General features: G+C 37.8%; 1 protein-coding gene across 1 annotated transcript; it reads right to left on the bottom strand.

Annotated features, from left to right (window-relative positions):
- Positions 1-718: 718 nt before the first annotated feature.
- RHOU (ras homolog family member U) lies at positions 719-17,582 on the bottom strand. Its single transcript, XM_051993616.1, is given in 4 exon segments — positions 719-4,233; positions 14,789-14,847; positions 16,698-16,856; positions 16,859-17,582. Coding segments are annotated over 4 exon segments (804 nt in total). The 5' UTR covers positions 16,989-17,582; the 3' UTR covers positions 719-3,777.
- Positions 17,583-24,894: the final 7,312 nt, after the last annotated feature.

Genomic DNA, 24,894 nt, shown 5'->3' with positions numbered 1-24,894 from the left:
AAAGTTCCTCAATACTGCACATGATATGCTTTTTTCATTCATACCTACCATTTAAAGACTATTTACTCAAGGCAGGAACCTTATTTTCTACAATTTCATTTTTTAAAAACTTGAAATTTTATAGGACTAAGCAGCAATACTGCAGTCACTAATATAGATTGTTTACTGAGATTAATTTTATTATTACCAGATTATATAAAGTAATTCTCACATAAAATTACATGTATTTCATTGTGTAAGGACAATTTCCTATCTCCCCATTCTAATCATTCCTAATAGTTCTATTCAATTCTGATGAAAATGCTTTTCATAAAGCTCAGGGAAACATTAACCCTGGCTCTTTCATATCTAGAATGTTCTTCCCATATTCCTCCTCCACTAATGCTACTGATTTTTCTGGCTTCCCTCAAATCCCAATTAAAATGTTATCTTCTACAGGAAGCCTTCTCCAACCCTTCATAATTCCAAAGCCTTCATTCTGCTAATTATTTCCTATTTATCCTCTAGAAAGCTTGCTTTGAATGTATTTGTTTACATGTTGTCTTCCCCATTAGATTGTAAGGCTCTTGAAGGCAAGAGCTATCTTTTGCATCTTTTTATATCCCAGAATTTAGCATAGTGCCTGGCACATAGTAGGCATTTAATAAATGTTTATTTAGTGAGTGAATGAATGACTTGCTTCCCAACCCCAACATTTCAAAGGACTTATCAGATACAGTATTTTTAAAGAGGTGGTTGGACCTTATTTATTTATTTCCTTATTTATTTCCAAAAGAAAATTTTCCATTAGATAGGCAGATGCAATATATACAGGTAAAAATTTATTTCATACCACCCAACTCATTGAATTTTCAAGTGAAACATTCTGCTTTGTATCACCTGCACGTAAAAACAGAAGAACACAACTTGGTAAGGCACAATATTGAGAAGAGGCAATGTGGAGGATTTTTTCCTCATTTTGGCTTTGTAAAATATCTGTGGTTTTTCAGAATATATCTAAGAACAGAAAGCATAGTGTCCATACAGTTGCAAGAATTTAATTCATATACACATCATAAAAAGATAACAAAAAAGGCTCAGGTACATCACATTTTTTGAAATAGTAATATTGCCCTAGAGTTTAAGATTTATATCAGAGTAGCACACTATATATAGGGTGCAGATTAAAAAAAAAAAACAAAACAAGCAAACAAAAAAAAACTTTGCGATACCAAGCTGCAAGTTTACATTTAACAAGTTTTCTGGGCTTTGAAATGAGTTGACTTCCTATCCTCACATACACATAAAGTTTTCAATATTTCCCCACCCTGGCTAATTTAACAGAGAAATAAATATGAAGGGAAACCTCTGGCCCAACCCCAACTTTCCCACTCCATAAAACATTATAAAATATCAAAATTCCTGCACTCATAAAAACAAGCCACCAAATTACTACTCGTACTGGGCTCTGTTCTTGGCTCAATTTCTGAATTTGATGGTGTAGAATCAGGCATCTGATAAGAATTAAAAGCATTTTAAGTGATGCTTTCAAAACTGAAGGGTATGTGGACCTGATTTCTCCTCTTTCCCCCTTCCCCCCTTTTTTTAAAAAGACTAAATGCTTTACATAGAATTAGGCTTTAAGTTAGGCTTGGGAATTGTCTAGAATTCATTGATTCAACAGAGCTTGTTTTAAGAATCACAAGAAGTTAAGCAAGTTTTTTTTTTTTTTTTAATCGATTCAGGTTATAACTAAACATTTCCAGAAACTATGGCAATCAATTTCATCAAAACAAAAGATAACAATAACAAGAGCCTATGTGTACTTAAGAGATTTACAGATTAATCTTTTGTTCCATATATATTTGAAAGAAGTTTTTTGATAGTTAGTAGTAAGAGCAAGAAAAAATTATAAACTGGTATTGGACTTTCTCTAGAGAGCATGAGTTGGGACTTATTCAATATGTAAAGGCAAAAGCAGTCGTGATGCTTCTATCCCACGGCTACACAAAGGTTCCCTTTCAGGTTAGATACTGCCTTGAATATGGAAAAGTCGACTTAACCCAGGGCAAGCCTGAGATCAGAGACTTAAAAGCAACAACCACCCAAAAAACCCTTCTGCTGTACCCCAGTTCTATGTCAGACAGTATGTTAAAGGCTGATGTGGCATTTTCCAAGAGAAACAATGCCTTATAAATATCACCTGCTAGCAAATCTGTGTGACTCACAAATAAGTGACATTCTCCAAGTCCCAAGGCAAGGAAGCTAAGGAGCTGTGAACACAGGTCTCCTGATCCGCAGAGCTCAGCTGCAGCCAATTAAAACACTAGCCTCCCATTCCTAACGGCAGCAGCATTCTCATGATCTTTAAGACACATGGCACTATTCTGCTGCCAGTTCTTTAGGAAAAAGTCATCTGTTGCATTTAACTGAATGCTTTCACGGATTTTTAGGGTAGCTGGTATTTTTTTAAAGCAGTCTCAGCAGACGATTCAATTAAAAGTCCTCTAACAGTGCACCTGGGCTGGAATCAAAACGATCTTTTTAAAATATATATATAAAGCTTTCTAATGAGGAAAAAGGCAGACCTTTCCCTGAAAACCCAGTAATTGTAGCATCCTTTATTTCTCATTCATTTCTTTTTAAAGTTAAATCAGCAGCATAAACAGCCATTATGTAAAGGGAAAACATTGAGGAGCACATATTGGCTGACTTTAAAAAAAGCTACATTGTGTCACACAAACATTTGCTACCTCCCTTCAAAAGAGCATTCCCATGCCTTACAGATGGTACAAATTAGCCATGCAAGCTCTCAAGACACACGGAAAAGAGTGTCCTGCCTTGGGAGTTAGAACAAAGCGGGAAGGAGGCATTTTGGGGCACACATTCTGGACCCTAAAAAGGAGACCTTTGGGGCAGGAGTCAGGAAGTTAATGACCGCATTTTGCTCCCATTAATATGGTCATTCCCTAAAACCAAATGGAGGAGACATTCCAATAGACTCACTCAACAACAGCCATGTCATTCGACCCAGGTCTACCCAATGCCTACATCTGATTTAAATATGATTTTTTAAAAAAATCATGGCTTTGGGAGGGGGCTACCAATGCCAAATAACCACCTGGATGGACTTTCCTCCCCATTGAATTAACCAGGCACTTACCCTTGACTGAAATAACTGAAGTGACCAATTACTTTGAGGATGTACACACATAAGCCTTTGCAAGTTTCCTTAGTTTGTTGTTTTGTTTGTTTTTAGTGAAAGTGCAGTTTGCATAGAGTTCTAAGGCTTAAAATGTTGTTCTTTAGCAGGCACTGTTTCAAGAAGATACAAATGCTCACTGATGGCCCTTTGTTCACAGTCCACTGTGTCATTTAAAAGCCTTAAATCAAGTCAAGGTTTCTTCTTCTTCTTCTTCTTTCCATAATCTATCAGACCCCTTTGTCCACCTATATATTAAAATACAACAAGACTCCACTATCTTCATCTAGGTCTGGAGTGTCTTCTCATGATGTGCAATGGGGCTTTAAATGACCAGATTGCAGGAAATTTCTTAATCTACTTAAAAAATCATTTGCATAAAAGTATGTCTGCCCCCTTAGCTCACATAAGAAATTGAAAGAAATAAAACAAAGAACATAAATTGAGCTCTCCCCACAGTGACATGTATTTATACATATATACATATATACATACACATTTTCTATACAGTGAAAGGAAAAGTCATTTAAGCTAATATAGCTTCTAAATTGTATTTCTTTTAAAAATAGCCTTCTCTGAGTTTCTGGCCAGCAGCATTATACCAAACAGCAATATTTCTTCCACCAAGATTTGGAAATATTTTTCATTTTGTCTGGAGTCCTGTTCTTGGATTTCTTTGGTTGCTGTTGAGTGTCCGAATGCTGAATGCCAGCCACAATGGCTGCATCAAAGACCTCTTTGAGGTTTTTCTGAGTCAAGGCAGAGCACTCAATGTAAGAGGCAGCTTTGATCTCCTCTGCACACAGCTTAGCAGCCTCCTCTGCCACTGGCTTCTCCTTGCACTTGTCCAGTTCAATAAGGACTTTCACATCTTCTCGTAGGTCTGACTGTGTGCCAACCAGTATGATGGGAGCTTTGGGGCAGTGACAGCGAATCTCTGGGACCCATTTTTCACTCACATTTTGAAATGATGAAGGACTTACAACACTGAAGCACAGCAAAAAGATGTCCGTGTTGGTATAGCACAGAGGCCTAAGTTTGTCAAACTCATCCTGTAACAAAACAAAGCAGTCCAAAATTATTTTTTTTGTCATGGTTTAAAGACTCAAGGCAGCATATCCCAAAGTTGGGAAAATCCACCTGGATATGGGAGGAAAGAAGTGTTATCCAAGTAACAATATCACTGCTCTTTTGAGATCCAAGTCCCCAGATGATGACATCCATCAGTATAGGTCCTTCCATTCCCATATGCGTCTCTTAGCATCATTCATGACCTCAAATAACTACCTGAGGAGGTATTATTGCTGACTTGACATGTATATACATGTACTACATTAAAATAAATTTGCCTTATTTATTCTCCTATTACAAAGAGTAACTTGGGCCTAGATTCTCTAAATTGTAGGTATAAATTTTCCTATTTATTCAGAATTTATTTCTGCATCTATATCCATAAGTTAAAATGGAGAAAATATCTACATATCCCAAGTAGAAAGTAAATACCTTGATGATAGATAGCCTCTCCAGTGCCTGGCAAATAGTAGGCACTTAATCATTGCTTGTTGATTGATTGATCAATAATTATTTAGCAAACTAATTTTTAAGAATACAAAATACTTCAGGATACAGTAGAAAGGATGTGGGACCAGAAGATTGTAGTTTGAATGCCTTGATTACTTATATATGTGGACAAGTGATTTAACAATCTCTGGCTCTCAGTTTCTTCCTTATAAAAAGAGAGAATTGAATTAGATGGCTTGAGCTCTCTTCCACTTCTAAGTCCATAATCCTAACTACAGCTATAAAGTTAATATATTATAGATTTGTCTCTTTCATAGAGGGGGAAAATATATAGCACAAGGGAATTTAATGTTCCTTAATCTTCTATCTTGTATGTTCTGATTGACACTGTATTTCCTCCATTAGAACGTAAGCTGCTTGAGGGGTTGATTGATTTTGCTTTTTTTTAATATTCTTATCACATTATACACAGTAAGCACCTATTGAATGTCTGTTGGTTGGTTGAATAGTTGATTATTGAAACGTATAGAGTGATACACTGAAAAAAACAACCACAAACCATGCTCTAGTCTCCACACCACTTATGTTAGCTGACGAATGGAATAGTAAGTGGCAAAGCCCTGTTCCCCACTTAATAGCTATTCTTTTTTCTCATCCTTCTCTCATCTTCCTTCTTTTCTTTCTCTCCTAGACCACCTGCTTACCTTTTTTTTTACACCTGTCTTGCTCAGCTTGTCCCATGGGTATTACCTGCTTTGTTTCTAGAATTCCCATACATTAAAGAACCATAGAGGTTGCTGAGCCCCACCCTATGTACCCTTTGTGAAGCTTGGAACAAAAAATATGTTAGAATCAAATGATCTGATTTGGCAATCTACTAGCTATACCTTCCCCCTTTTACTCTGACCTTGAAAGTGGGCTCCTCTAACCTGTATGATTCTGACATCTATTTTTTTCTCTATTCATACAGTTCTATTTTCAGTTATGTGAAGATTCAAATAGTTTCCTACTAAAAAGTTGGATAGAAATGATCTCATTGCTATTTAAAGTTCATATTTATGGCTGCCATCCATTTTAATGTGCATCATACAGACTTAGCTATCCAGTGGCATGCAAAAAATTACGCATTATTCCATAGTCTCCTCTACACAATTCTTCATTCTGTCTCATTATTTACAGTTCCATATTTATACAAACATCAATCCTTGTCAAAACCTTCCTAGTTACCACCTCTCTTCCCCTCCCATCTGAAAGCTTTTGGTCCCTTTTTATTGGAATTTATTATCTTCCTCCATTCAAAGTGCCATATTTCAAGTAGAGGTCATCAATCAACTAATATGAAAAGGATGTCCAGTTGAAGCCCTGAAAGTGATCAGGGTATTTATTAAAAATCACAGCAGCTTCCTGACCTTTCAAAAACCCAAAGCAGAGGTCGATTTTGCCCTTACAGATAAAATATTGAACAAAACTAAACCAGAGAAGCTTTTACTTGGCTCAGAAAATGTTTTAATTAAAAGTCCCTTAATATTCTCAGGGGATCTCAAATTAAGATGCACAAAGAACAAGTACAATATGAAATTAGTCCCGCTGGTAGCAGCAGGAATGAATGAAGCCAAAAATATTTGGATTTTGGTTGTGTTTGGAGGGCTTACATTCCCCATAAAAAGCTGGCCAACTTATGTGAGACGAGACTGGGCTTGTGACAGGAGTCCAGGAAGCAGGCTCCACCAGTTCTCTGGAGACTGAGTCTGAGAATCCAAGAAAGCAAAGCAGAAACCTAGCACCTTAGCCTCCTTTACCTAAACAGAAGCTGATCTAAATGCAATTCACTGATGTAAATTCAATATGCACATGGAAGGGAAGGCCAATGGAGGGGCAATCTCCATTCAGTGAAATGGATTCTGGGAGCCAAGTGGTTTATAGAAACTTGCCAGGTATGTGTTAAAGAAATTGTGCATGATTAAGTTCAATCACTTAGGGAGAGCAGGGGGGAAAAAAGAAAGATAGAAAAAGAAAAACCAGACAGCAGAGATTCCCACAATGAGGATACAACTTGGTTTATAGATGAAAGGGAGCTCCTATTGGCAACTCTATTGTGAGCCACACTATTTTGACTGTGGTCTCTTTTTCTTGAGCCAAAGAATGTCTCTTCAAAAATCCCCAAGTCCCTTTCTGTTTTCACTTAAAGTTAGACTGTGGGTGATGCATTAACCTCATTTTAACCAATGTGTTTATATCTACACATAGTCTCTGGGAGAAAATCCAAATGCATGAAGAGCAATTTGTATTTAGAAGTTCACGCTTCCACCCACCCAGCTGTATCCTCCCTGACAGGGTACATAATTAGCTTCTACAGGATCACCTCATTTCAATGTAATTTCACACCCTGGGAGATCTGTGCTCCAATCTCTTGATATCTAAACTGGGGATAGACATGGCCAGCTCATCCACCTTGCAGGGACAGCAGGAGGATTACTTTAATTAGCTAATGTCTTTAAACTTGAGTTCCCTTGGATGAGTATTAGGGAAATACCACAGGTATTAATCTAAGTCACTCACAAGGAAGATTAACAAATCTAGGGGGAATGGAATGAGACTTGCATAGGATCAGATTTAGAGCTTAAAGGTACCCTAGTGGGCAAGTTCAACCAAGTTCATCTAGTCCAAATCCTCTATCCTTCTACCCTTTTATAAATGAAATCATGAAAGGTGAATTAATTTAGGCTAGAGGCCACACAGGAAGCAAAATCAGGATTCAACCTCAAGATCTCTGAGTAGTAAGTACTCTTTTAGAGCACCAGGATGTTTCCTGTTTTGGTTCAAGCCAGTCTAATTAGAATAACTTCAGAGCAACTGTCCCACTCAAGGCATAGTTAGCTATGCTAAGCTAGAAGAGAAATAAAGATGGACCAGACATCCATCACCCTCCTCTTCACCCTTTCAGTTTAATTGGAGGGTTCATTGATTTAGAGCTGGGAGGAAACTTAAAGATTATCTCAACCAACCTATTCATTTCAAAGAAAAGAAAACTTTTCTATGACCCAAAAAGATTAAAAAAAAATTATTCAAGGTTACACAGGACATAAATATTAAAACTGGGATTTTAATTCATGTCTCCTGAATACTAATTTAGTGTGCTTTCTATTTCACTAGGGCCAGCTAGGTTGACAGATCTCAGTATCTGGAGTCAGGACAGGACCTGGAGTCAGGAAGACTCATCTTCCTAAATTAAAATCTGGCCTCATACACTTACTAGTTCTGAGACCTTAGGCAAGTCACCCAAACATTTTTGGCTTAGTTTCTTCCTCTGCTGCATCAGCTGGAAAAGAAAATGGCTAAGCACTCATATCTTTTATCAAGAAAACCACAAAAAGAATCCAACATGACTGAAATAATTCAAAGACAAGGGGGATAAGAAGTGTACACACACACACACACACACACACAAAATCCTATAGTAATACATTCTAATATAGCAAATTATTTTCCTCACAATTACCTATGGCACAATTATAATTCCATTTTACAGATCTGGAAACTGAGTTTCAGGGAAGTGAAATAATTTGCTCATGATTATACAGTTATTAAGTAGCAGAAATGAAATTTAACCTGTTTTTTTTTACCTAGTCTCATTTCACCAATATTTGCAGCTCTCATAACTTCAGCTCACATTTAATTGGCAGTATGAGATTTAAAATTTCTTTCCTTACAAGTCTCTAAGAGGTAGTAAAGTCAACACACATTTATTGAGCACCTACTACTACATGCCAAGAACTGTATTAAGTGTGGAGAAATAAAGAAAAGCCAAACCAGGTAGAGTAAGTATTAATATTCTCACTTATCTGATGAAGAAATGAGGTCAGAGGCATTTTGTGACTTGCATTAAGTGATCATACAGCTTTTTAAGAAGAGGCTGAGTTAGGGTTCAAACCTAGGTTGCTTTCCTGATATTAAGACTAAGGCTCTAACTATAGAGCAGAATGTACCAAAAAGAGAGAAGTAAATTATTGTCAAATCCCAGTGATAGCAAAAGGAACAGGCATCTAGTGACAAGGGGAAGAAAGGAAGGAAACTAGCATTTATTAAGCACCTATTATACAATTATATATTATATAATATTACACATATTATACAACTTTTACAAATATTATCTCATTTGATCTTCACAATTTTGTGATAAAGATGTTATTACCACCATTTTCCTGATGAGGAAACTGAAGCAAACAGGTTAAGTAAGCTGTCCAGGGATACATAGCTCATAAGATTTGTGGCCATATTTGAACTCAGACCTTCCTGACTCCAGGCCCAGCATTCTATCCATTGTACCACCTAGCTGCCTAGCTAGGAAAGGAAAGGAATCTAAAACAACTTCATGAAGAAGGGCATCTGAATTTGACTCTATGGAGGGGAAAGCTATCCCAGGCAGAAGTAACATCATGAATAAAGACAAAGGAGCAAAGAGGACTACAACTAGTTCCATTTTAATGAATATAATTTCTGTTTATTTGATATCCAATAAATCATTTTACCTTTGTACCCTCCATTTTCTCATTTGTAAACTAAAAGGCTTGGACCAGAGAATTTATTTCAACCCAATTCATAAGCATGAATTGAGCTCCTACTATATGCCAGGCACCCTGCTAGGCACTGGGGATATTAAAAAACAAACACTAATAAAGCTACTATTTCTACTATAAAATAGTTTAGTAGCTTACAGACTACTAGTGTCTCTAGTGTAAATTTTAGATCTAAATTCCAGGATTCTGTAATATCTGGGACTTCCTAGTTTTTTAAATGACTTTCAAAGCCCAAGAAAAAAAGATCTTCAGTCAGTGCTGGGTTGTTGTTGTTTTTTAAATAGAGTGCATAGTTTCAAAGTAAAAAAGAAACAGATATTGATTCAGAAAACTACAATACGGCATCTTCTTGCCTTGTAGTTTTACTAAACATTTTCCAATAACATTTTAATTTGATTCAGTTACCCCTTAGAGTTTTGTGTGTCTTGCTCAGGGAGTTTGACATCTGTCATGGTAAACTGTGGGCAGAACTAAAGTCAGGAAACCCAAAATCATAATCCCATTTCAGACTCTTTATCTATGGGAGAATGGACAAATTAATTTCTCAGACCTTATTTCCCCATCTTTAAATGTGGATAATAATGATACTATAAACCTCACAATTATTTTTAAATGTATTAAGGCTTGAAAATCTAATAACACATTTAGATTATACTTAGTTTGGCAAAGCAGTCTATATATGACTTCTTAGTTATTATTAGTATTTAAGCCATTTCTATACAGTCTGTTCAATTCTTCTATTCAATATATGCATCTTGAAGGAAACACAATTCAATGGATACATCCTAGGCTGGGAGTTGGGACACAACTCATATCTATACCTCTAAGGGCATAATTGTACATTGTACAAATTGTGCAAATCTCCACTTGCTTCAGTCTCCTCAACTATAAAATGGTGAGAATAATGGTTGGTCTTGAGAATCAAGTGAGATAATAACATATCTGTCAATATCCTCTCTGGGACTCAGTTTCCTCAGCTGCAACTCTGTAAGCCATTAGCTGGTACGGTAGATAGATTGATGAGTCAAGAGGACCTGAGTTCTAACCTCAAATTCTGTCTGTAAGTAAATTAATTTCTCTCAGATGCATTTTCCTCATTTGTAAAATTCAGTGAATAAAAGTACCTACCCCTTGGGGGTGATTATGAGGATTAAGTGAGATAACATATAAAAAGTGCTTTTCAGATTTTAAAGGATTATAAATATTATGTAAATACTAGCTACTATTATTATTTTATTACTAAAATACCATTGACTGGACCAGGAGGCCTTAATGTTTTTTGTGTGTCATAGAACCTCTTAGCAATCCAAAGTCCATGGATACCTTCTTAGAATAATATTTTAAAATATCTAACACAAAATAGATAGAATTATAAAGGAAACCAACTGTATAGAAATACAGTTATTAAAATATTAAACAAGTTCACAGATCTCAAGTGAGGAACAAATAGACTAAATAAACTCTTAAGATGTTTTCCAGAGCTAATGTTCTAAGTTCTATGCAAAACTCTAAATACTTGATTCCACCCAAAGAAGTCAAAAAGTCTGAATTGTAAACCACAGAAGTCTATTATTTAGATAAATCATTTGAGAAAGATTTCATTTTTCCTTCAGAGTAGAGTTGTTTTTGTTTTGTTTTTTTTTGGGGGGGGCTATTTTATTTTTGTATCTCCAACCAATTCCTGGCATAAAGTAGATACATAATAAATACTTGTTGATTGAATGATAAGATGTTCCAATTAAATAGATGAATGAAGTTTAACTATGTGCCAAAATATTTCACTTTCTATATTCATGATCAGCATTTTTATAAAACCTAACACGTTTTCCTGTTTTCTTTAACCGAGAATACTGAGATAATTTAACAATTTTTTGATAACTAAGGGTAGGCATTAAAAACAAGTAATGCTGTTAATAAGGTCCTCATTAGCTAATGAGGAATGCAGAGCCTTGCACATAAGAACTTCATAATAATGTTTATAAATCGAATTATAGGCTCTTTGACCTTACATGAAATGATCCTATATTTTCTGATTTCTTATTTGCTTTTTAAGGTTTCTGCCTCTCTTCTTCCTGTCTGTCTGTCTGTCTGTCTGTTTCTCTCTCTCTCTCTCTCTCTCTCTCTCTCTCTCTCTCTCTCTCTCTCTCTCTCTCTCTCTCTTTCTCACACACATACTTGTGTGCATGTGCACATGCCCTGGCTAAAGAGATAACCTCATTTTTTGAAATGTGCATAAAATAAAGGTCAAATTCTAAGTGGAAAATTGTCCTTTTTTTTAACCACACATATGACCTTTGAAAAGTTCCTTAACCTTTATATGCCCCCATTTCCTCATTTGTATAGTAAGTAGATTGAATTAGATGGCCTGAGGACTTTTCCAAAACTAAATCTGTACTCGTCTGAATTATGGAAAGTAGGAATAGTTCTCTTGAGGGTAAAAACCATGATTTTATTACATGTTTTGACTGCCCCAAAGATCTCTTCTCCTTGCTTCTGATTTCTCATTAGGTTGATAGAAAAGCAGATTTCTCAATAAATGAGATGCCACTATCAACATTATACAGATTGGCACATTTACATTGTATGAAGAAAAAAAATGTGTGAGAAAATGAAATTTTTGTCCCCAAATCACCAAAGTATTTAACTACAGTGAAAAAAAAAGTGGGAGATTTTGATCTTCTTAAGACTCAAAATATTGATTTCTTTTGTCTCTAATTCTATACTTTTAGTAGTTCTTGGGTTTTTTTTTTTAATATGTTAATATAATACAGAAGCCTCTGCAACCCTTCTCATTCCATCTACACATCCACTTTCTACCCAACCCATGTCATCCACACACCATATAGAGGGAATACTAGCAGTGAGCTTGAAGTAATTTTAGTCAGCCATGAAGATAACAATGGTAGCGAAATAATGTGTGAAAAGAAGGCTGGACTGGTTCCTTCTTGGAACTCTTCAAGTCTGAAGAACTCCCCCACTCCAATTCTCAATTTGCCTGTCCCACAGACTCAGAGAACCAGATAGATGAACTGACTTTGGCCCTGATGACAGATGGTACCAGTCTGAAAATCTCTTCAGAAATGGAAGGTTAGCTTCATTCAGAATGGACATGTGGCAATCAGGATAATGTCTCATGGTACTCACTGTATAACCATACCCCACCAATTCTCCAGGTTTGCAAGTACTTATTAGAAAAAAAGGGCAAACTTTTGGTTAGAGCCAGTTTCAATGATCTAACAATTTAAAACTTATCTATATACAAGATCCATGTTTTTTGAACAGACCAAAATCTTAAAAAAATTACTTAGATCAGTGATATCAAACTCATATAGAAACGGATGCCTGCCTAATGTGTATTGAAAACCACAAATTAACATTATCTACATTTTGTTATATTTTCATTTTTGTCAATTCTTCCTAATTACATTTTAATTAGGTTCAGGCATTATTTATGAAGATGAGTTTGACATTCTGTTTGAAATTATACCCAAAATGGATTACAGAAGGAGAGAGCTTAGAAGCAGAGGGGACTTTTTTTAAGGGACATAAAGAATATGTCCCTCAAAAAAGAGCTAACAAACCAGATAAAAATCTAAGTTGCATAAAAATGCAACTATATGCACTCAAACTCAACACCCAAAACATCTTTTACTTCAACTCATCTCCTCTCCCACTTTCCTAATTTCTGTTGTAGGTATCACTGTTCTTTCAGTAGACCAAATTGAGAAACCATTCTCAACTCCATATTCACTCATCTCCACTCCACTTTGTCCATTCATTTACCAAGTCTAGTCAATTCTATCTGTGGAAACAACTTTTGCATTCAGGGCCCTTTGCCCCCCAACCCCATCACTATCCACTAGCACTATAACCTTTCTGACCCCAGGTCTCACCATTATCTCTCATGGACTTTGACTAGTCTCTTAATTAGTCTCTTTGCAACCAGCTTCTTTCACATCCATCCTATATACCAATATCATGTTGATAGGTATTTCCTATTTCACTCCTTTGTTCAAGAAGTTTCAGTGACTCCCTCTTGACTCTAGAATAAAACATAAGCTGGTCAGTTGAATATTTAAAGCCTTTGACAATCTTTCTGCAATCTATCAAAATCCTCCTTAATTTTAGTCTTACTTCTGAGATTACCCCAATTTATCATATATATATATATATATACATATACATATATATGCATATATATGTATATGTATATATTTTATTTGTATCTAATTGTATGTTGTCTCCTCCATTACAATGAGAGCAAGAATTGATTTTTGCCCTTTTTTTGTATCCCTAGCACTTAGCACAGTATCTTCTTTAAAAATGTTAGCTGACTATTTTTCTATGCTAAATGCACATTATTCCATCTAACACACTCCCCACAAACACACTAATTGCTGCTCTTTCCCCTGTCTAATAGACTGCGACTCATGAATAAATCATTTTTCTCTCTACTAACCCACCTTTTGGTACTGTAGCTCAACTAAATGGCCACCTTCTAAAAAAGGGTTTTTTTTCTATTTTTGAGAGGCCCGATTGTTAATACTCTCCACCTATTTATCCAAAAATTATTTATTATGTAAAGTTATCTATTATAAGTTGTTTCTCTCAAATAGAATATGAACTTCTTGAGGGCAGGGACTGTTTCATTTTTGTCTTTGTATTCTTAATATCTAGCATCATGTTTGACACATGCTAAACACTTAATAAAATACACATTAAATTGAATTTTATGAGAGATTTAGGAATCCTGATCTATATAAGAACCAACTATAATTCCCAACGACACGATCCCCAGGTGATGGACTCAAAATTAAGATTTGGAAAGGGCGGGCTGCCATGGTCAATATGAGAACTTGATTTGCTTGATGTTTGAAATAAGTTTTGTTTTTCTTGCTCTCTCAGTCGGGGAATGGAGTAGGAGGCAGAAAATGTAGATCTGATAATCAAATTTAATTAAGGGAAAATAGAAATATTACAGTCCAGAAGTTTCCAATATTTGACTTTTTACGCTTCAAGGAAATAATATATATAGTACAATGAGAAAAGATGCTAAATTTTAAGTCACAGAATGCATCCTCAATCCTGTGTGATCACAGGTGAGTCATGTCACCTCTGGGGATCTTCGTTTTCTATAGAACCAAGGGGTAGACATTAGATTACTTCTAAGATTCCTTCCATTTCTAAATCCATAATTCTAAGTGTAGTTACTGGTGTTGCTCACTTATACAAAGATAAATTATAAGAGGATGTGGTGAGTAGGGAAAGAGATGAAGATGTAAAACTTGCCTCCTTGCCTAGTGACCTTGGCCACTATCAGCTGGATTTGGCCAAACCTTAAAGCAAATTTATTAATAGTGGTCCCTCATTTCATATGAGAACATCCAAAGGCAAGCTTGCGAAAGATGATTTCACAATACCTTGGAAGGATAATTCAGTCTCTTTGTAAAACATTTGGAAACCCATAGCGTCTTTTAAGAAATTATTTTCAATGAGTTATTTTACTGACCTGGCCTGCTGTGTCACAGAGCTGCAATCTCACCGGCTTGCCATCCACAGATACAACAGCTTAGAAGAAAAGACAAAAAGAAAATTATAAAGAGGGGCTTCTTTAATCATTCACAAAAGAATAATACCTTCTGCCTTCCACCCCCATCCTTGCCCAGGCCCTCCCACCAACACAGTTTCTTTTAGTTTCTTCAATTAATTTAGACTTAATAGCCTGAAGAGTTGGAATCTGATCAGTCACAAACATTTGGGTACACAAACCCTTCAGGGCTTGACAGTTCACTTCCCCGCAGCTGATGAAGTAGCAAATCACTGGAGAAAAACTCTTTGATGAGACCAAAAGAGACACAGCCCTTTCCTCCAGGTCCAGAGGATTTATTCTTTTGTCACATTTATGTTTCAGAAAGACTTAAAAACAACAGGGGAGTGGTGTGAGAGAAGGCTCCGGTAAGTTGGAATCAACCTCACAGTTCTAAATCACTGAGAAGCCACAGTAAATATTTTTGTTTTCCCTTGGGAAAATTTTCTCACTGCAGTTTATCATAAAACTCAAGCTTGTTTGGAGACCATGTGCAAACAGCAACTACCTGCATTGTTCTGTTTATAAAAGAGGTTTCTGCTTATCTCTCCATTCTGTTCAAATAAGGATTTTTTTTTAACCGTTCACCTTTTTTGACCAGGATGTGAAGTTTTTGTTTGTTTGTTTTTGTCTTTTATTCTAACAAGCCTTAGTAGAATTTTGTTCATCAGCAATGCTGCATTCTAGATTATTTTTAAATGAACCCAGCTTCAACTGGAGAAAGGGAGGGGGGGGAGGAGAGGAAAGTGAGGAAAACATTATTTTAAAAAAAAAATAGCTCCACATGTCCATCCAGCTTGTCTTGATGGATTAATAAATTGCCAGTCCTTAGCCACAACGAGTTACTAATAGCCTTAGAAAAGAGGGTCCTTAAGGGGGTGGGTGCAGAAAGAACAAAAACTACAATAAACGTTTGCTAATTACGCACTCTTCAAGGGCACCATAAAACTTCCAGAAAGTGACAAAGACAGGAAAAATCACAAAGACGATTGTAATTAAAGAGAGTTTGCCTCAGCATTAACAGACCCTTTAAGAAGCGCATGTTTGAGGCTAGAAGTAGACTAAAGAGATACTTAAAATCGGAAATAGACCTAGCTATTGTTATGGGAAGGAAGGCCGGGAAGAAAGAAAACCTGCCCGATACCCGGGAATAACTCAGCCCTAGAGGATTTGTGAGTTGTGATTGGTGCTATTTTGATGCAAATTAAACCTTATCTGGCAGTTTCTACGGCGCTTTAAAGTTCAACAAGCACAAAGTCAGGCACGCTACCAGAAAGGACTGAAAGTCCCAGGCTTGGCTGATAACAGCGCACCCAGTTATCACCCTCCAATTAAAACTCCCAACCCAGGCGCCAGGAGGTTTCGCCCGGACTCAGCATTTTTCGCCCCAGGACAACTGTACCGGCAATAGGAGGTTTCCCTTTTTAATTTGTTTCTTCCTCCCATTAAAACTGCGGCTAGATCGTAGGGACTACTCCCTCCCCACCCTCTCTTTTTTTTTTTTTTTTTTAATTTCCATATGCACTTGACTTCCACCTCAACGAGTTTGGGGAGCCGGGATCACTTTCTTACATTTTATTCTAAACATGCCTTCCTTCGAGGTTGCGGAAGCCAGTAGCTTGATTAATTTACGGCATTACTCTATCGAATGAACAGAACACACACACACACACACACACACACACACACACACACACACACACATTTTGATAGTTAAAGCCTCACTTCTTAATAACGTTCAATTTATAAGAACGAAGACATTGCTCCTTGTCCCTTCCCCTCCCGTCCAAACACTAGCTCTCTGAAGCCGGCTCTCCAACTCCTGCCTTACCCGAGAAGTTGTCGAAGGCGGTAGGGATGTATTCCGTGGGGTACCCATTCGTGGTGTAGCTCACCACCAAACTCGTCTTCCCCACCGCGCCGTCCCCGACCAGCACGCACTTGATGCTCCGCCGCTCCGCGCCCCCAGCCCGACAGCGGTTCCCCAGGCTGCTCCAAGGGCGGCGGCTGCTGCGCCCCGGCTGCTGCGCACCCGGCGCGGGGGCACCGGCGGCACCTCGCAGCTACAGCAGCCCGGCACTGGCTTGCTGATGTACTCCGCTTCCCCCTGCTGCGGCGGCATTGGGCTCTCTCCCGCGGACGAGGAAGCAACCGGGATAAAGGGGAGCCCACGCGGGGTACTCAGGGAACTGGGAGAGGGAAGCCTGGCCCGCCGGGGCGCAAAGGGCACTTCACTGCCGCGCGGACAGAGCCCCCCTGAACGTCCTTGTATAGAGATCTCTTCCTCGATCCCGGGCCTCTGGGGAGTACGAACCCGGTATGGTCCGGCCGGCGATTCCCGTCTCCTCCTTGTGTCCAGGCAGCTTTGCAGGCGTCCACGGGGGAGCCGGGAAAGATCCGCGGCCCCCCTCCTCCCCCTCCGCCCCAAATTGTTTCCCCACACCTCGGTGACAAGAGGAGACTGGCCGGCCGGCCGGTTTTCTCCTCGCCAATGGTAATCTTGCAAGAAGGCAAAACGGTGCAATACCCTGTTCTCAACGAGCCACCCCAAAATTGGAATTCCGAAGGAAAAAGTGGCGAGACAAAGAAGGATTTCTGGGAGAAATGTGACTGGCGCGGTTCCTTAGTGGGCACCCGCCAGGACACAATGCGGCCAGGGATAAGGGACCGACCCAGGAGAGCCTCGCACACAGCCTTCCGAAGCCAAAGCACTCCTTGTCTCTCTGTCTCTCCCTCTAGCTTCACGATGACATAACTCGAGGGGAGCCGATGGGAGGAGGGAAAAAGAGGCGGAACCTGGCCCTGCGCGGTTGGCTGCGGCCGTTGTAGCTGCAGTCCTTAGAGGCTGAGGCTAGAGCGCTCTCTACCTGCTCCCTGCACTTCTTACACCTTCTCCACCTCTAAGTCCGCACCAACCACTGGCCGGAGGCGGCGGGGACCAGACTAGCTCCTGGGGGACGCCACAGGAAAGAGCTCCAGCCTGGTGTGCAGTCCACTTTCCAAGGTCGAAACAATTTGACCGACGCCTATTGGCTGGAATCATTCTCCGCCTTCCCTCTCCCACGCCTCTCCGATAGCTTTCTCTCTTCTGGCCTCTTCCTAATCTCTTTCCCCACCTCCTCTCTTTCCCCTGACTTCCTTTCCCCGAAACTTTCCTCTCTTGTCTCCCCCTCCCTAACAACTTCTTCCTGCCTCTGGAGCCCCAAAATTCAGTTGTAAAACTCCCTTTCTCTTGTCAATGTTTCACAGATGATGAGTAAGGGAAGTATGTTAGAGTATGTCTTTGGTAAACTTAAAAAATGATCAAATTTGGGATGTTTCCCCTCTTTAATGAAACTGAAGGCATTATAGTTTGGCTATTTTGTACTTTTTCCATATTTTGTTTTTTCCATCATGTCTGGTAAACAAAGGCAGTAACCAGAAGACCAACCAACCTATGTTTCAATTTGTTTTTTTATTTAAAATTCAGTTCGCTTCAGCATTTGCCACAGAACCTAAGTAATGCAATGACCAGAATGCTGAATTTCGAGTCAAGAAAACTTGAATTCAAAATCTACCTCTGACTCTTCATAACTCTGTGGCCATGGGCAAGTGATTTAACTTTTCTCAGCGTTTCCTCATTTAATATATCTTCACAGGCTAAGAGAAAAATGTATGCAACACATTTTGCAAATCTTAAGGCATTCTATAAATTCTTTTCTTCTTCCTCTTCCTCCTCCTCTTCTTCTTCCTCCTTGTCATTATTATTCTTTGATTAGTGGGGCATTCAGCTATAGTACAAAGGATAGAGATCCAAATAAGCAATATATCCTTCCCCCAAAAAAATTGGGCCATATGTACTTTAGGGGGCTTTTTTGCTCTGATTTCTCTTTTTAAATCTAGTTCAGCATTATTACTGAATCTCAAAAGAAGTACCAAGCATTCATAAAGTTCTAGAATTAGTACCTATCTATTCCATTCTAGTTCAAACTTTTCTGAGCCCTTTGTCTATACTAAAAGGATAATCCTGTCATTGTCTGTTATCCCTCTTTCTTCTAATTCATCTTTCATCCCTCAGTTAGATTAATTTCAAGGGATTTTCCTGTTCTCCTTGTCCTCCACATATGCTCGTTTCTTCATCTAGCTCTCTGAACGAATTTTCAGTATTTCTTTCTGACTTCTCATTTCTTCCCAATAAACATGGACCACAGTTCAAATGAAATTAAGGCCAAGAAAACTGGTGTTCTGCAATTTAAAGGGAAAAAAAAGGTGATTTTTTAAAAATCTATTTTTTATTTCTTCATTTTTTTTGTGAGGCAATCAGAATTAAGTTACATGCAGTTATTAAGTGTCAAGTGTCTGAGGCCAGATCTCCAAGTTCTTGAAAAGTATCTCTACTTGGATATCCTAATGGCATTTCAAATGATACACGTTCAAAACTGTATCATAATCATTCCTTTCCCTCAAAAAACAAACAACAAAACCCAACCCTATCTTACCAATTAACTTTTCTTTTTTCCTCAATGTAATATGTTTCCAGTTATGTAGGTTCATGACCTTGGACTTATCTTTGATTCTTCCTTTTCTCTCATGATACACATTCAATCAGTTGCCAGGGTTGTAATTTCTATCTCTATAATATCTCTTGTAAAGAGGTATCACTTTCTGTTTTAGCTGCAATAATCACAGTTCAAGCCCTCAACTCTTTTCACTTACAGTTTGTAGTTTCTTAACTGTTCTACTTGCCTTTAGTCTATTCTTTCCCAATATTTCTTTCCCCTTCAATAGCCTGAATGATCTCCTTAATACACTGGCCTATTCATAACACACTACAAAACAACACAAACAAAAAACCTTCAGTGTCTCCCATTGTTTACTGAGCAAAGCATAAAATATGGGTCTTTTCACTCACTGTTCCTCATGACTAGAGTGCCCTTTCTCCTTTATCTCAGCCTCTAGGAATAAAGACCAGCCTTCTGCAAGAAGGCACTTCCAGATCTCTTTAAACTTTAGCCTTCATTTGGAGATCATCTCCATTTTATCCTCTATATATCTTGTCTGTACACATCTGTTTTGCATAGTTTTTCTAAGATTGTGGGATATGTGAAGTCAGGAATTCTCTTTTGTCTTGCTTTGTATCCTCAACCTACTAGACAGTACCTAGCTCACAGTAGGTGCTTAATAAATGCTTGTTGACTTGACTGACACAGGCATTCACCATCCTGTCCAATCTGCTTTCAATTTACCTTTCCAAATGTGTCTCATACTAATCTCCTTAATGTACCCAATGTTCCAATCAAACTCAGGTCTTTTCTGTCCCCCAGTCTCATCTGGCTTCCTCTCATGTCTAAGCTTTTGTTCATGATATTCACCATGTCTAAAATGGATCTATCTCTTGTAGTCCTTACCTTATTCATGTGGTAATAAATAGATAACTAAACCTGGAGTCTGGAAGAACTAAGTCTGAATCCCATCTCTGACATAACTGAGAGCACAATGAGATGAGTAATTAAACCATAAATCAGCCTTTATAGGATTTAGAAGAGAATTAAAGTAGAGAAAATGGAGGCACTGGTAATCTACAATGTTTTTTCAGGTGGTTTAGCCAAGAAAAGAAGAAATGGGACAATAGTTACTGGGAACAGGAGCATACAGTGAGGGTTTTTTAAGGATTTGGGAAAGTTGGGCAAGTTTGCAGGGAGCATGGAAAGAAATGGCAAATAGAAAGAGACTGAGCATTAGAGAAAGAAGAGATAATAATTATGCTAATCTTTTGAAGCAAACACAAGGGGATGGAATCCAGGATACATGTTGAAGCCTTGGCTAGAAAAAAAAAAATCCACTTGTTCAAAAGAGACTGAGAAAAAGAGGAATAATTGGGGAAGGGTGTCTAGGAAATGTGAGATAAAGAAAGTGGGAGAAAAGAGAATTCATGGTGAATGGCCTCAATTTTCTTGATAAGGGGACAGAAGTTAAAGGAGAAGACTGTGAGTCAATTTATTCAATAGCCTTTTTTTTTATAAACTAAAATCTTTATCATGCAACTATTCATTTCCAAGGTTTAGTGACTAAACACTGGGAAATGGGTAGGGGAATCTGATTATCCATACCAGCCCTTAGGCCCATGAACCTAGAATAGTTAGGTTCAAAATCTCTTAGAGAGGAAAGAGAATTACCTAGAGGTCCATGGAAGACAGTAACAAGGATCTGTGAAGGTTGAGTGAGCTTTAAAAAAATATCAAACTGGTTTCTATTTGGTCTTTGAATTTCCTCCTTAATACAGTGACTTGTATGTGACATGCACTTAATAAATGCTAGTTGAATTGGACTAGGTTGACTGGTGAATGATGGTGGCCGAGGGAGGGTCTGAAAATGGTAATGGGGAGCAGAGGATAAATTAATTCTTATTCCCGCTCCTGTATGTGAAGATGTAAAGAGAGAAAATCATAGGATATAGAAAGGGGGACAAAAGACTTGTTTTTAAGAGAAAGCAAGATTTAGTGAGCAAGAGGGTGAGAGAAAGTGAACTAGGCTTAAAGGGACATATATTTAGAGTTTGAAGGGATCTTATATGCCATGTAGAAATACATGTAGAAATAGGTTTTTCTCAATGTGCTGGCAAGGAAATTGAATTCCAATTTGGAATTCACAATTCCAAATGTGGCAATTTCTCTAAGTTACAGAAGTAATAAATGACAGAGTCAGGACATGGACTCAGGTTTCTCAACTCTAAATCCATCTCCTCTGTATCACAGTAGAAATGAAGGGCAGAATAAGACAGTGACCAGAAAAGGACAAGGCTCAGATTGAGTTTGCATTGTACAAAGTGGCAGCAGAGAAGAGGAAGATTTTTTTGGTGTAGGTCCTAGGTGGTAAAGTAGATACAGCCAGGTCTGGAATTAGGAAGACCTGAATTCAAACCTAGCCTCGGAAAATTTCTAGCTATGGAACCTTGGGCAAACCACTTTGCTCTATTTGCCTCAGTTTTCTCATCTATAAAATAAGCTGGAGAAGGCAAAACATTCCAGTATTTTTGCCAAGAGAATCCCAAATAGGGTCATAAAGAGTAGGACTATGATGCTTTGATTCCAGATTTCCTTCATAACTCTGATTCCCAAGTCTGGTGGGGGATTGGAGAGAAGGGAATTGTTGGCCCTATCCTGGTTAAAAAGTACCTTGGCCTTAGAACCCCTTCATGTAGTTAGGTGGGGTACTAAAGTTGTTAACTTTAGTGTTTGTCAAAGGAGTGGGAGATATAGTAGATGTCAATGAGTTGAGGGTGGAGAACAGAGGAAATAATGTTCCAAGATATCAGGATCTAATCATCCGGCTAATCCTAGTTGAGAAAAGACATTGTATAATCTCTCTAGTGTAATTTAGCCCATATTCTCCTTTTCAATTCAGAAGCCAGTTCACTGCCCATCCACAATGTCTATCCAAGATATATGCATTGATGCTCAACTCTAAGCTGAACAACTAACAATCCATAGAATGGACAACAGACTTTTTTCTACTTGGTTTTTACCTTGGTGAACAGTCTGAATGAAATATTTTAAGTGAATGTGAAAGAAAATGTAGTGCAGTGCAAAGAGCACTGGATTTAGTCAAAGGACATGGGTTTAAATCTTGTCTCTTTTGTTGGTGAAATGCTGAAATTTCAGTTTCCTCGTATATAAAATTGGGGGAGGTTAGACTAAATTGGGGGAGGTCTCTAAGATCTCTTCAAACTAACCTGATTTCATTTGAAAGTCCATCAATTTACAATCCATACAATATCACCCACAAAGAAAAGCACTTGACAAACGTCACCTTCTTTAAGGATTCCCTCTTCCATTTGTCCTTTGCACAGGACACCCTACATGACAGTGGCAAAAAGACTTTGCTAAGTATACATCTTCCTGTTTTATACCTTGGTAGATATTAGTAATGAGATGGTCATTGAACAATGGTATCCTTGCTGTTACACTTCTCCAGCAGTCTTAGAGAAATACAAGGAAAGGAGGAAATTACTATGAAAAAGAGCAAAGTAACAGAAATTTCCATCAAATCAAATACAAATTTAAAATGATAACAATTTTGATTAATTTTTTCTGCATAGTTAGCATTTAGATTTAGTTAGAATTTAGATTAACTCACTAATTAGATGAGGCAGCTAGGTGGTGCAATGGTTATGCTATTGGACTTAAATTCTGGAAGATTTGAATGCTAATCCTGCTTCAGATGACTTGTGTGCCTATATGCCTCTGATATTTAAACTTCCAGTTTTAGTTTTCTAATTTATAACATGGGTATAATGATAGTGCTTACCTCATAAAATTGTCATGAGGATCAAAGGAACTGATTTGTAAATCATCTTGTAAAGTGGAAAGTACTTTATAAATGCTAGCTATTATTATCCAATTAAATCCAATCAATATTTAGTAAGTGTCTACTATGTGCCAGATATTGTACTAAGTGGAAGTAAAATTAATTTTAAAAAATAGTCCTTGCTCTCAAGGAGTATATGACCTAATCTATTATTATTACTATTGACATATAATACTAAATCCAGCTCTCTCAGATAATACATATATCTAGATAGTTGTTCAGTCATTTCAAAAAATGACTAATTCTTCTTGATCCATTTAGTACTTTCTTGGCAAAATACTGAAGTGGTTTCCTTCTCCAGCTCACTTTACAGATGAGGAAACTGAGGCAAAGAGGGTAAAGCGATTTGCCCAGGATTACACAGCTAATAAGTGTCTGAGGCCAAATTTTAACTCAAGAAGATGAGTTTTCCCAACTCCAGGCCCATCATTCTGTCCACTGTACCACCTAGCTGCCCATTGTTACATTAATCCCAGTTAAATGCCATCAGCAGGTTGTTTAAATTTCAGATAGTACAGTGATAAGGGCATGCAAAGGATAGGGATTGTTTAATACTAGATAGAGGTTACTATTGGTAAAATAGGAGATCCTCATATAATCTTCACCATTAATGCTCCCTTCTGATCTCAGATATTCCAATGTAGAGTGGATCTGAAGGACAGGTGAAACTTCAGAGGCAGTCCAATATGATAAGAAGGCAACCCAAGACGAAAAGAATGTATCAGTGGGAGCCAAGAAGGGATGAACTCAGCCCAGAATGGGGCAAGGAATGGACTAGTTTAGGGAGCCAGCATTTCATCTTGTAAAATGAAGCAAATTCATTCCCTTGCAACTTGTCTGTGCTTAAAGTCCCAACTGCCCTGTGCTAATTTTGTCTATACTTAAGAGGAGCAATCAACCAATAATAATTTGATAATTGCCTACTCCATGCCAAACACCAAATGGAAATTCAAAGACAAAGAGAAAGGAAAGGACAAAAGATTGATAGTGGAAAGAAAATAAGGCAGCAAAAGCAAAGGGCTATAAAGGATCAGATTCTTGGCCTGATCTTGACCTTAATCTTGAACAGTCTTGTTGAACTCTCAGATTTCCACTCACTTTTTTATTCATGTGGTGCTTCTTCTATAAAGCATTCTATCACTCTTCATGTTGTTAATGACTTCTACCTCAGAAATCACTTTATTTTGTAGCTCTCAGTATATCTACCATCGAGTATTGTGCAGAATAGTTTATATAACACACACACACACACACACACACACACACACACAGATTGGGGTTTAGTGGTGGACTAGCTATTGTCTGAGGACCAACCTAGCCATGCTCAAAGAGATTTATCATCAGACTGACCACAAGATCATGAATTTTTTGGTCATAGTAACTTTTTGAAGAAAATCTACTAAATGATAGAATAGAAGAGTTGTGCTCTTCGTAGATTGAGGGAGCCCATTCATGAAGAAAAGCACAGATCCTTGAAATATTTATTTTTGTGTCATTTGACTATAATAAGCTCCATGAGCACAAGAACTATGATTTATGTAAACTTTGTCTTTCAGCACCTAGAACAATATTCTAACAGTAAACTTTCCCTATTATTATAGAGGGCATTCCCATCCTCCCAGCACCTCAGGCCAGCAATCCAGAAGTCAGCCTGGATCCTATTTTTCACTACTACTATCTCT

The sequence above is a fragment of the Antechinus flavipes genome, chromosome 4, assembly GCF_016432865.1.
Source record: "Antechinus flavipes isolate AdamAnt ecotype Samford, QLD, Australia chromosome 4, AdamAnt_v2, whole genome shotgun sequence".
Classification (NCBI taxonomy): Eukaryota; Metazoa; Chordata; class Mammalia; order Dasyuromorphia; family Dasyuridae; genus Antechinus; species Antechinus flavipes.
Note: the sequence above shows the minus strand (reverse complement) of the source record. Positions and strands in the feature narration are given on the sequence as shown.